Source organism: Hippoglossus stenolepis, chromosome 14, assembly GCF_022539355.2.
Source record: "Hippoglossus stenolepis isolate QCI-W04-F060 chromosome 14, HSTE1.2, whole genome shotgun sequence".
Taxonomy (NCBI): domain Eukaryota; kingdom Metazoa; phylum Chordata; class Actinopteri; order Pleuronectiformes; family Pleuronectidae; genus Hippoglossus; species Hippoglossus stenolepis.
Window position 1 is genome coordinate 2618743 of NC_061496.1, and position 12595 is coordinate 2631337.

General features: G+C 42.6%; 3 protein-coding genes across 3 annotated transcripts in view; 1 reads left to right on the forward strand and 2 right to left on the reverse strand.

Moving 5' to 3' along the window:
* Positions 1 to 4017, forward strand: part of LOC118120982 (solute carrier family 22 member 23) — an 18475-nt gene extending 14458 nt beyond the window's left edge. Inside the window, exons 7-10 of the mRNA XM_035176545.2 lie at positions 1 to 219; positions 749 to 781; positions 896 to 1019; positions 1629 to 4017. The exon at positions 1 to 219 is cut by the window's left edge and continues 8 nt beyond it. Of these exons, the coding sequence (XP_035032436.1) occupies positions 1 to 219; positions 749 to 781; positions 896 to 1019; positions 1629 to 2049 (797 nt within the window). The 3' untranslated portion in view covers positions 2050 to 4017. The remainder of the gene's footprint in view (positions 220 to 748; positions 782 to 895; positions 1020 to 1628) is intronic.
* psmg4 (proteasome (prosome, macropain) assembly chaperone 4) lies at positions 3902 to 6222 on the reverse strand. Its single transcript, XM_035176546.2, has 3 exons — positions 5953 to 6222; positions 4820 to 4895; positions 3902 to 4256 (listed from the first exon to the last, which is right to left on the reverse strand). The coding sequence occupies exons 1-3, from the start codon at positions 6127 to 6129 to the stop codon at positions 4135 to 4137; spliced, it is 375 nt and encodes a 124-aa protein (XP_035032437.1). The 5' UTR covers positions 6130 to 6222; the 3' UTR covers positions 3902 to 4134.
* Positions 6223 to 7174: 952 nt separating this feature from the next.
* Positions 7175 to 11289, reverse strand: bphl (biphenyl hydrolase like). Its single transcript, XM_035177561.2, has 8 exons — positions 10946 to 11289; positions 10187 to 10416; positions 9292 to 9398; positions 9026 to 9192; positions 8633 to 8786; positions 8425 to 8556; positions 7642 to 7765; positions 7175 to 7537 (listed from the first exon to the last, which is right to left on the reverse strand). The coding sequence occupies exons 2-8, from the start codon at positions 10267 to 10269 to the stop codon at positions 7447 to 7449; spliced, it is 858 nt and encodes a 285-aa protein (XP_035033452.2). The 5' UTR covers positions 10270 to 10416; positions 10946 to 11289; the 3' UTR covers positions 7175 to 7446.
* Between the last annotated feature and the right edge of the window lie 1306 nt (positions 11290 to 12595).

Sequence of the window (12595 nt, forward strand, 5' to 3'; positions counted from 1 at the left end):
GTTACGGGATCCACCACTGCTTCGCCCGCAGTATGATGGACCCGGAGGCGCAGCCGACCGCTCTATGCCACGCAGACTACTACACCATGGCTGGCATCGCCGTGGCAACCTGCCTGGCAGTGTGCCCCGCTGTGGGGCTGATGGGACGTCGGGGGGGGCTTCTCACCTTCATGATCATCACGGCCCTGGCATCCCTGCTGCAGCTTGGTTTACTCAACTGTGAGTTCTCACTAAACTGAGCCAAACCAATCCACATTGATTAAAAATGAAAAGCAAAAACTGAAAGGAAGTAGTACTACAGGAAAACGGTGTGTGTGTGTGTGTGTGTGGGGGTCAGTGTAGCAAATAGTTTAAACAAGTCGACCACAATACACGAGGATACAATCTCAAGGGGGGAATATAATATATCAAATAAAGTTTAAGTTACAGGCAACACAAATGAGCCTTTAGTGAATAAACTTGAATTTCACGTTAAGAAAAACTTGGACACTCTTGGCACTGTGCTTGCTCCCCCTCATTAAATCAGTGCACCCTGCAGTTTAAGCCTCAGTCTAATAGGAGCCTCAGCTGATTCCTCCTGCTCTGACCTACATCATTATTTCAGGCTTCAGCACTTCCCTCCTCAGATTGGTCCTAAAGGCCTTTTTTAAATTCTGCTTGTTTTGAGTCAGCACTGCTCCGTCCTCTGCGCTGAGTCATGACATCTTCTCCTCTCTTCTATTTCCCAATGCTCACTAATGGGATCCAGTAATCGGGAAGTACAGCCTTCGCCACGACACAGGTACGAACACGACAGTAAACTCACTTTCAAGGTCACTTCACACTATTTGAATGACTCTAAGTTGTGTGTTGCTCGTGTGCTCACCTCTCGTCTCCCTCCTCTTCCTCTCCACAGTTCTGCGAGACTCCCTGAACAGGAAATTCTCGGTGGCGTTCTCCATCATCGGGATGTTCTCCTCGCACGCCGTCAGCACGCTCAGCATCTTCTTTTGTGCTGAAATCACTCCGACGGTCATCAGGTGAGTGCGGCTGCTCGTAGACGTGCAGCACGACGCACCGGGGAGTCGTCTGACTTCTCATTACACACATGGATACAGAGGCTGATGAAACACAGCAGGGGGGGCAGCTCTGCCATCTGGAATCACTCCCCACTCACTGCCTTTACTGCTGTTATTTACTACGTGCCAACTTTTTTAAGTGTCAGTATAAAATGTGTGCAGAGCATTGTCTTGGAAAAATATATTCTGTCTAAGGAAGAAAAAACTTTTTCCATCAGAATCTGACATCTTTTAAATGGCTTCTTAAAAAACATATTTTTTAAAAAAGCATTTATTAATCCTTGTGCAGTATTTTATCACCTACATGTGTTGTCTGTTTTATTATGTTATTATAATTATGAATTATCAGACACAATTGTAGCTCACTGGCTCCATCTTGTGGTGGAACGTTGATCAACATGTGAGTGGCCTTGATGCACATTAAATAACGATGGGCGACAAAAGTGAAGCCAAATCAAGTTGATCGCCCCCTGGTGGCTGGCTGCAGTATAGGTCACAAACCGTGCCTCCTCCATGTTAGCAGATGGGACGGCAACAAAACTAATAAGTGAAATGATTGTGTCTGTGCAGGGGTGGAGGGCTCGGCCTGGTCCTGGCCAGCGCCGGCTTCGGGATGCTCACCGCTCCCATCATGGAGCTCCACAACCAGAAGGGCTACTTCCTGCACCACGTGATCTTCGCCTGCTGCACGCTGCTGTGCATCATCTGCCTGCTGCTGCTGCCGGAGCCGCGGGGCCAGCCCCTGCCGGAGAGCCTGGCCGACGGAGAGACCTTCACCCGGCAGACGCTGCTCCACCCCGGGGAGCAGCACCTCCTCCTCGTGAAGAGCGACAGGGACTACTCCCGCGTCCACGACACGCCCTTACACCTCTCGGCTACCGGGGGCGCTACAGTGGCAGCAGCCACCGCTCTGGCAGCGGTACCGGCCTCGTATGCCCTGGCGACTGGTGGGGAGGTGATTGGAAATTCTGCCATAGCCAATGGGGTGTGAGCGTCACAGCGACGCTCCACTACTGTGCTATTAATTGCTCAAGCATTAACCTGACTGAAACCCCCCCCCTGAAAGAAAGAAATGGACTTTTGAAGGAAATGTTCCGATGAACTCTTGTGATGGTTTGAGACTGTGACGATAGTGATTTTGTGTAGTTTGTAGTGATTATGATTCTTCAGGAGTTGCCAAAAAATATAGTCCTGGACCACGTTTACCTGAAGTCAGTGTGTTTAATAGTATGAAGGTCTCGAGTGGTGATTTTATTGCTCTGCCGAAAACAACGATGAGCGAACGAGCTTTCCTGTTTGTAGCTGTGACTCGTTGAAAGAGGATTTCACTGCATCTTGTGGTTCTTTTATGAGTTGATTTGCACTAAACGTCAGAGACACAATCAGGTGTTTGTGATTTTCCGGGCCAACACGTTGGGAGATCCAGGGATTGGCCGAACCGCTACCACTCTTTTATTCTGCATGAAACTGGCACAGGTGGTTTTACACGTTCCCTGTTCTCTATTTGTGGTCCCGCCGCGAGAAGTCCGCTGTGGCACTTTATCTTCAGCCGGTGATGGTCAGTGTTGATTTTGAAACTTACTGCTGTTGTCGCGGGTGTATGATGGTTGTCCCGATGCGACGAGCAGCCGGAGACCTTGGCAGACGCTGTGTGTGGAGAGACCGCGCTAAACGAATCTGAGCGTTGAACGGACATTGGGAGCGAGCGGTCGGCGGGCTGTGCTTTGTCTTATGACGCGTCTCAGCGTTTTTAAATGGCTTTATCGCAATGGCTCTGTTGTTTTAACAAAAAACAGAGAATGTAATTTATGAAAACCAGTATTTATTTTGTCTCGCTGCCAAGGGCAAAGTTTTGTTGTTTGAAATACCTCCTCGATCTCCACTCCGCCGCTCACTCCGTGTCCCCTGTACTGTGGTAATGTGGTAAACTTGCTCCTGGGACATGTAACTTTAGCCAGAAAGCACAATATTTTACAGTTTTTTGAAATAAACGTTTGTGAAGATTAGAGTAGAGCAGCCGTGAAACTGGCCTAGTTGTGATTAGTGTACATTTATACACTTTACTATGGAAGTATCCTTTAGTACTGCATAGAGATGTAAGGTATGTATACATGTGCCATTCATTCATTATGTATGGATCATAAACTGTGTGTAAAGATGGACGCCATGACAGCTCCTTAAAAGTGACGCCAAAGCATCTTGACCGCCCCCTGGTGGCTGGCTGCAGTACCGCTTTTAAATCCCTGCCTCCTCCATGCAAGTGGATGGGACATGGACCAAATTAAACAAAATACCTGTCAAATTAAGATGTGATTTATCCGATAAGATTGGTTTGAGGATTCGATCGCTACCGCCCAGATTCACATGATGTTCGTCTGGAGCGCCCCCTGGTATCTAGCTGCAGTATAGGTCATAAATCAGGCAGATTTTTTCAAAAAGTTGGTTATTTATTGATATTTAATGCTCTAAAAACCAGGTGAAACATCATGATTGACTCAAGATTGGCTTAGAACACGTATCCACTAAACCTCGATACCGCAACTCCAGCATCCGAACTTTTCCTGCACAGATTGCAACGTTCGTATCTACATTATTTTGGCTTCATTTCTGAATAGTGGGAGTAAGCGGTCGTCCATCTTTGTTCACAGTCTGTGGTCTGGACCATCGACCTTACTTCTAGAGGATATAAGCACATTGATCCACAGATGAAACAGATCATCCTGCGTTTTTAAAGTAGTGTTTAAGACACATGTATTTTCAACACAACTGTACGGTTCAGTAGTTTGTATGTTTTCAACAACGAAACATGTGGAGGAAGAAAAAAAACTGAACTCAACCACTAATGTTTTCTAAGTGTTATTTTTTTAATATGATGCATTTGTACAAAAAGCCATAGGCCTAAATGTTTTGATAATGAACCACTTAATTTATTATGTCAATAAAAGAACACATGATGTGACCGTGTGTGGTTTTTTGTGTTGCAGTAGAATCACAGTTTCTGAGTGAGTTGGACCGGCCATGTTCTCGTTCTGTCCTGAACGTCGTCAGTTCCGTATAAAAGAAGTTCAGTGAAGGATCAGAAATGTTCAGGGTGAAGCTCCAGCTCCTTCTTGATCCTGTTCTCCACCAACAGACCGAGGTTGGAGTCCGTCATTGGAAGACTGTAGCTCACAAAAACTTGCTTCTTGGTCTTTTTTGCTGCAAAATACATAAAAATACACAATTATTTCACTTTAATTTGGACACAAATTCTTTTTTTACTGTTGCAGGTTATTATTTCCTCCAATATCAAACTAAAATCATCATGAAAACACAAAATAATTCATCTAATAATTTAAAAGTCACTATTTGTAGGTTAAATATACAAATATTAAACATTAAAATTGAATTTCTTTGCTTAAATAGTGCTTTACAATTATAGCTGCCCTGCTGTGAAATACCATGCTGGTGTATTTGTTGTTTTTCACACACCACAAGCAGCCACTGGTTTTAACTTCTAAATCTGGGCTGAGATTTTATCACTGTGAACTATTTCATCTTTTAATCATGTGAAACATCAAAGAACACATTATTTCAACATGTCTCATCCTGTGAGGAACAAACAAACTCAAACTTGTTTCAAGACTTGAAGTGACGGCAAAAAAATATACAGAAACATTTATACAGTTATTTTTAAATCCAGAAAATATAACCACATGGGATCTTTTTAACGACCTATTTTAACTGAATCCTTCACTCATGCATTTCTCATCATTCTTTACCTAATCTCTGTGACAGAGAATTTGGAGCAGTGTTCGACGGGTCCCCCAAGAGTAACGTGGATAAAGGCATCGAGTCCTACAGACAGAAAAACAACAGACAAATAAATATCATTATTATATTGTTATAATATCACTCAGTAGAGCTCAGACCTCCGCAGGTGCTTTGAATTCAATCAAGCTGTGAATTACAAACACTCATTAATATCAGTCCTGTTAATATGTCTGATTCTTTTTCACCAAGATCCATGAATGAATTATTCTCTGAGAAATAAACAAAAATTTTGTTCTTTCTCTGCTTATGTTTATTTCCTTGATTCAAGTTCTATATATTTATTCATATTTGTGTTCTGTATTTATTTATGGGTATTTATGAAGCTTATGGGTAAAATGTAAAATAACATGCCCAAGTTCAATTTTTTAAAAATACAATAAATATAGTGATAATTTTCTGCAACGATAATATTTAACATATAAAATGAAACAAAATGAGACCAGGTCACATATAGAAATTTAAACAATATTGCAATAATCTGACAGTTTGTGAATTTATATGAATATGTGAACTTGTCAGGATCATATTGAGAGAAAATGTGTTAAAATAGATAATATAACAATATTATCCAAGAAATGAGAGGTGACGTCTTTAAACTGCTGAAGTCAGAATAACAGAATAAAATCCAAACAGATTCAGTTTAATGTCACGTGAATCAAAGGAAAGCAGATTATCACTTTTGAGAAGCTGCAGCCAGAATTATTTTTACATGTTTACTTAATAATAATAACACATAACTTTAAGCATTAATGTTCTCACCTGTGACTCTTGAACTTTCTGTGGCCAATATCAGTCATAATGTACAAACTTTAAACACCTAAAGTTCATTTAGCAGAATTCTTTGTCTATAGTTTGTGATATTTTAATACTTCTCCTCATTTGACTGAGTCACACTCTGATCTGTGGATCCATGACTGAAGCTTTCACCTGATCCCAGAGCAGCAGCAACAGAAGCTTCTGTGGTTAATAGATATTAAATATAAAGAGTTCATATGGAAGTCGGATCTGGAACCTGTCGGATCTAGAACCCGTCGGATCTGGAACCTGTTGTCTGGACGCGTGTTCGCGGTGTTGCACTCACACACTTGCCGCTCATCGACACCGCCATGTTGGACAGAACCGGAGCGGAACCGACCCACAGGAAGAAGCCTCCGCTGAGCTTCATCACGTGGAAGTGAACCTGCTGCTCCAGGATCTTCTCCGAGAAGTTGTGAAGGGAAATAGTTTCCATCTTGGATCCGTTCACCGCCTCGGACATCGAGTTTCACTCCGAATCAAGTGTCTCCCTCAGGAAACGGTTCAGCGAGAGGAGACGCACACTTCCGGGTTCATCAGACCGAACGAGTCGATCCGCGACGAGCAGAGAGAGACACAGAGAGCAGAGTGCAGCACAACCGATCGACTGCAACAATACAATACAATAACAACTCTCGTGCGTTTTGAAGCCTGTTGCGGTTAGTGGAGAGAGCATGTCTCTGCGTTGCATGCGTTTTGGGGCTCTGACGTAGCGTGAGCAATTTTGTGTCAATTGGACAATGTTACAACAAATCAATTTCCACACTGATCAGTAGGTGGCGCTATGACCCTGCACTGATATTAATATATGGAGCTGTTCAGGTCAGGATTGTGATCATAGGTCAGTAGTTCGGGGCCGGTTGGATAATGCAGAGTGGATTTACAAAGTACTTCCTGTTTAATGGTGAATCAGTAGGTGGCGCTATGACCCTGAGGAGATATTGACACATGGAGCTGTTCAGCCTTGGACTATAATCATGAGACAGAAGTTTGGTGGTGATAGGACGATGCACAGTGGAGTTATGACAACATCGTCTCCTTTGGCGAAGGATGGACCTTCGCCGCAACGCAATGTTTACACGGTTTGAGGAAATGTCACGATTGTGACCATGGTCCAATGACGTGTCTCAGCTCATTTGAGCTGTTTATTAAGCAAGGGGGGACCGGGAGAAACGGCTCCGAACCACGGCCACTAATCACGCACTACATTCCACGCCATCACGTGCAGCGCTGTCAGTATCACTACGCACAGACTGATCTGTTCAGGTCAAAAACAAAATAAAATGAAATGAAATAAAATACTACATATCAGATAGACATTTTAATAACATAACAAAATGAAACCAGGTAAAATAAATAAAACCACTAAGTCAGAAAAACAGAACAAAATTCTAAGAGACTTTAATGTCTCATGAATCAAAGAAATCATTTTTTCAGTACAATGGAGCAAAAGAAGAAAATAATATTTGACATCTTTGCTTGAAAAATAACAGACCAATAGTCAATTATCAGATTAGTTAAAGATCAATTTATTGACCCATCTTCTCACTTTTATGTGTAACAGCCACAAGTGCAAATATTTCTGAGTAACATAATACGACAAACAGGGAACCAACTTTCTTTACAAATTATACAAAAATGGACATTCAGATTTTTTACAGTAAAAGTATTTTTTGAAATGAGCCGGGTAGAAATCGAATAAATGACTAAATATAATCTTTGAATATGAATATTGGCAGTGACCAGTTACCTATTAGACGTGATCGTCTCACTGTTTAAGTCATTCTCCCAAAAAGTCTTCCACCAGTTTGTTGAACTCCTCCGGGAACCTCAGGTGCAGATTGTGTTTCCCCTCTGGCATCAGATGTAATCTACATTTTGGACAGAAATAAAAAATGTTTTTCACATGTTACGTTCATGTTTTTCAGAATTTGATGTAGTTTGGAGGGTTTTTTAAATGTGTGAATGTTCTCACCGAGATCCTTTGACGTGTTTGTGGAGATACTGAGCGTGGGAGATGGGAACCATGGGGTCTTTCTCTCCGTGGACGACGAGGGTTGGACAGGTGATGAGGGGCAGACACTCCATGCAGATGCTCCCTAAGCAGAGGACGTCAAAGTGAAAAACAGTTTACTCCCAGTGGGGGAAAGTAGAAGAGCTCTTGTGGCAAAAATGTACACATTTAACTTTTTGTCCAGATGCCTCCATGTTTGTGCAAAACCCCCAAAATAATGAATCTGGAATATAAAACAAGTAACTGTTCCTCAACAATCTCCTGGGAAAGGTAACTTATAGGTAAGTTTACCACCAAGATGGCAGAACGAGATTAAGAATTAATAAACAAAAACAAGATCGAACATTTTTTGTTTCAGCTTTTTTGTGCATTAAAGAATAAATACAGGACCTGTGAGACAAGTTTGACACATTTCTGTGTCTTCAGCTGTTGCAGAGACACGAGGATCCTGAAATGCTTTGTACAGATAAAATCAGGAGTTCAAACTCTGAAAAACAAGTCAAAGTTGTGTTTAAACTGGTTTGTACCAAAAGTAAAGTTGTGCTGCCGCGGCCAAAGTGTCTCGTTCATGTGTGACTGAGTCCCATTGACAAAGACCGGAGGGGACAGCAGCTTGTTCTGGACTTTGAGGCTCAAACTGGGCGTCTCTAACTGGCAACCATTATAATATCCATATAATATATATATATAGGTAAAAGAGAAATTATAAACAGTCTTGGGTCTACAACAGCACGACGTCAGCACCTTCTGGTATCTTGATGAACTGCGAGACTCCGTCCACCCAGGCTGCCCAGGTTCGAGCAAAGAGTTCTGCTCCGTACACGTCCTCCAAAGGCTGCCTCATCCTCGCACTCCACTTGGAGACGTCCCGGACCGCTGAGCCAAAGAAGACGCAGATTATCACATTTAGATCATGCACAGTTTGAAAGGAAAGCCCAGGGGCAGTCAGTACCGTTGTAAAGGCCCATGTCGTGCTGGGTGATGAAGGCGTTGGATCCCCACACCACCAGCCTGTGGACCAGGTCGCGGCTCCTGGCTGCTGCGATCAGAGCGCTGATGCCTCCGTCGCTCCAGCCCAACAGAGAGAACTTACAGAAACCCAGGGACTGCCAAAGAAATGACAAACGCTTTAAATCACAAGCAAACTGCAACGTGTCTACTGCAAACAAATATATTAGAGGAGACAGGGATGCATTGAAAAGTGGATCCTCAAAGAGTTTTCATTGTTTTCATTCATTTACAGTATCTTTATTTAACTTACACGTTGCAGAACTCTTACTTTAAAGGATCCCTTGATATTTTCATTTTATCCATCTGTGAGTAGAATCTATTGATTTTAAATCACCTTCATCAGTTCCACACCATCTGCTGCATCTCGCTCGTAGAAGTCGGCGGGAAAGTCTCTGTCCGGGGGACGGGATCGTCCGTAACCACGAGGGTCCCAGCCAATCACAGTGAAGCGTTCCTTGTTCAGAGACTTGAGCTGAGGTCCGAAATCGGTCCTCGTGCTTCCTGCGGTGGAAAAGACCAAAGAACACGTTACACTAGTCTGACAGGAGGAGGTGATTGTATGTTCTTCACAAACTGCCACGTGGATGTTGTGGTGTTTACCCAGAGCTCCAGGAAGCAGCAGCACGGCGTGTTCCCCCCGACCCGTCTGCTCGTAGAACAGATCCACGCCATTCACACGCTGCCGAGCCGAGGCCCCTGCAGGCGAGCTGCAGGGAAACACACAGATCAGTCACAGTCAATATGATGAAAGAATATTCTCATTAAACTGTAAACATGTCAGTGCTCTGCAGGTCAAACTGGTAAAAGATAGGATTGATAAAACCACAGAGACCTAAACAAGACAGAACAAAAATAAGAATAGATAACATAGAAGATAATATTAAATCAAACAACAAAAAACACTTAAAAACATTAAGACAGTAAAAGTCTTGACTACAAAAAAATATATGATTTAAAAACAGATGCCGAGTCTAATACACATCTTTGTATATAATTAAAGATAATACTGATAATGACTATAACTATAATGTAAAATCATATAAATGGATACGACTGCAAATTTCAAATACAAATGTTTCCTAACAGCTGATGGGAATGATTACAGAGGTTAAAGTTCACTCTCTCCCTGTGTGCACATCTCTCTCTCTCTCTCTCTCTCTCTCTCTCTCTTGTGCACTCTCTCTCTCTCTCTCTCTCTCTCTCTCTCTCTCTCTCTCTCTGTGTGCACTCTCTCTCTCTCTCTCTCTCTCTGTGCACTCTCTCTCTCTCTCTCTCTCTCTGTGTGCCTCTCTCTCTCTCTCTCTCTCTCTCTCTCTGTGTGCACTCTCTCTCTCTCTCTCTCTCTCTCTCTCTCTCTCTCTCTCTCCCTGTGTGCACCTCTCTCTCTCTCTCTCTCTCTCTCTCTCTCTCTCTCTCTCTCTCTCTCTCTCTCTCTTAAAGAATCGTGCAAAACAGAAAACTGGGAGTTTAAAAAACAAAACAACAGAATATTTACCAGTAGGTCCGAGCTGCTGTCAGGACTCTGTTCACGTCAGGTCTGAGATTCAAGAAACGTCCAGTGAGCACAAACCGAGCCATGACTGAGAGAGAGAGAGAGAGAGAGAGAGAGAGGGAGGGGGGAGGTGCACGTGCACACACACACACACACTTTGAACTTTGACCACCTCTGACCGAAGACGTTCCGGAAGCTGATTTCACTTCGGGTCGTTCACGTCATCTTGGTTGCTGATGGAAATTTAAAGTGAAAGTATCAAAATTACCGGAAGGAAAAATATCATTCACACAAAGTTACACGTTTAACTAAATGTCTTTGTTTACATCCGATTCCTTCAGATGATCTTCTGCTTCGCTTTTATTTCATAAGTAGAATTATGATCTTGGAGGAATTTCCTGAAACAAAATGCTCGTTTGAAACCGAACAAATTTATTTCATTTCAGGAAAAGTTCTTAACAAACAATATCAGATAATATCAAAATGACCACGGAGCATTGAATCTGCACCAGCCTACAATATGTCATGTTACATTATGTCGTGTTATGGAGAATAAACAACAAGCTAAAATACAATGAAACATAAAATATATCAAAATGAAAGTGACAATGAAGAAAAAGACTAAAATTGATCTTGATGAAATGCAAAACTTCAAATAAATGAAAGTTCAGCAGAAGGATGATTATTTAATTTGGACTCTGTGACTTAGTGTGAAATTGAAATGTGCAGAGAAACGTGATGAGTTATGAGCTGAACACTGACCTGTTGTGACCTTTCACAGTTTTATGTTGAAGTTCTCATGGTTTTCTCTGACTCAGCTGGGGGTGTCACGTTGGCTGCTGTACTCACACTCACCACTAGATGCCACTGGCTCCTTCACACGTTAGACCCCTGCAGACTCTCTGCGTTAACCCTGACCTCATGATGGCACCACATGAAAACAATAGTCATCAGGGAACCGTGAATGTTCGGAAGCATTTTAACATATTAAACTGTTTTTGACATATTTGAATCACAGTTTCGGACGAACAGGAGTCGTCATCACTCCCGGCATCCTGTTCTCAGTGGGTTGCTGTTTTTTCAGTTTCTTCTTTTACATCACTGGGTTTGTGACAGTTTAGAACGTTTCCTTGGCCAGTTTTCATTATTCTCAGTTTTTTGATAAAGCAAGAAAAATGATTGTGAAGAAGAACTAACGGAAGCCAAACTATTACGGAATTTAAAGTTTATTTAGATTTGTTTTACTTTGGTCCATGTCCCATCTGCGTGGAGGAGGTGGGGTTTATGGGCTACACTGAATCCAGCCACCAGGGGGCGACCGCGACACTTTGGCTTCAGCTTTCATGTCGTCCGTCTTTATTTACCGTCTGTGGTCACAGCCACAAAAGTCAGTTGCTCTACAAACAAACCGGCATCGAACTTTAGAGAAACTACTGAGGTAATATCTATACTTTCTCCATTTTAAAAAGAACACATGAAATCATCGATATCCCAGCCACACACACACACACACACACACACACACACACACACACACACACACACACACACACACACACACACACACTCTGACCTGCAGCTCTGTGATGAGCTGTTCAGACTCACACTCACCCGCTGCTCTTTTTGTAAACGCCCCCACTCTGCTCTGTCAGAGCGTCGGAGCCTCACACAGGAACACACGAGCTATAAATACCACCATCGCCTCAGAGCGACGAGGCAGAATTTACTGGAAATGCAGCGACTGATGCAGGTTCCACTGGATGTCCACTGCACATCAACACATTGAGAATACAGGGGTGGGGGGTGGGGGGATTCTGTTATTCTTTGATTCTAATGTCAGGTTTATAAGAGTCATCAAACAGTCGAGAGAATGTAGCTCCACCAACAGTCTCCTTATGAAACTTCATTTAAATCCGCTGGGTGTTGGTTTGTATTTGGATTAACTACAATATTACATATTATATATTATGTTCATCAGTCCAAAATATGATATTATAATATATTTGGGCCCTGACTGAAATATCTCAACATTCACAGGATGCTTTGCCATGAAATTAAGTATAAACGTTTGTGGTTTCAGCTGTTTTCAGACGTTGACTCTGTGCATCTTCGTCTTCCCCATATGGAGATTGTTCGGGTCATTCAGGCGAGGGGGCGGAGCCTATAGAGCAGCAGGGAGCAGGACATGACGGATAAATCACGTGGCGGAAATCATATGTTTTTGTTTACAGCTCATCAACACCGGAGTATCACCAAAAGCTCTGGAATCTCGTCGTCTTTCCAAGGCGACGTCCGTTGGTCCCTTTTATTCATCTTAAGATATTTTTAATCCTCCAATTTAGAAATGTTAAAAAAATATCATCAACACTCCCGCTCGCTCCATTTCACTAGAAAACAGCCCCTCTGGAAAAA

What these genes read in the sequence shown, in the direction of transcription:
- psmg4 (XM_035176546.2), bottom strand. Translation starts at nt 6,129, where the DNA reads ATGTCCGAGGCGGTGAACGGATCCAAGATGGAAACTATTTCCCTTCAC. An exon ending in TGTCGATGAGCGGCAAGTGT is followed by an intron (nt 4,896 to 5,952) that starts GTGAGTGCAACA and finishes TTCTGTCTGTAG; the next exon opens with GACTCGATGCCTTTATCCAC. An exon ending in TTCTCTGTCACAGAGATTAG is followed by an intron (nt 4,257 to 4,819) that starts GTAAAGAATGAT and finishes TGTATTTTGCAG; the next exon opens with CAAAAAAGACCAAGAAGCAA.
- bphl (XM_035177561.2), bottom strand. Translation starts at nt 10,269, where the DNA reads ATGGCTCGGTTTGTGCTCACTGGACGTTTCTTGAATCTCAGACCTGAC. An exon ending in ACAGCAGCTCGGACCTACTG is followed by an intron (nt 9,399 to 10,186) that starts GTAAATATTCTG and finishes GTTTCCCTGCAG; the next exon opens with CTCGCCTGCAGGGGCCTCGG. An exon ending in GTTCATCAAGATACCAGAAG is followed by an intron (nt 7,766 to 8,424) that starts GTGCTGACGTCG and finishes TCCTCTGCTTAG; the next exon opens with GGAGCATCTGCATGGAGTGT.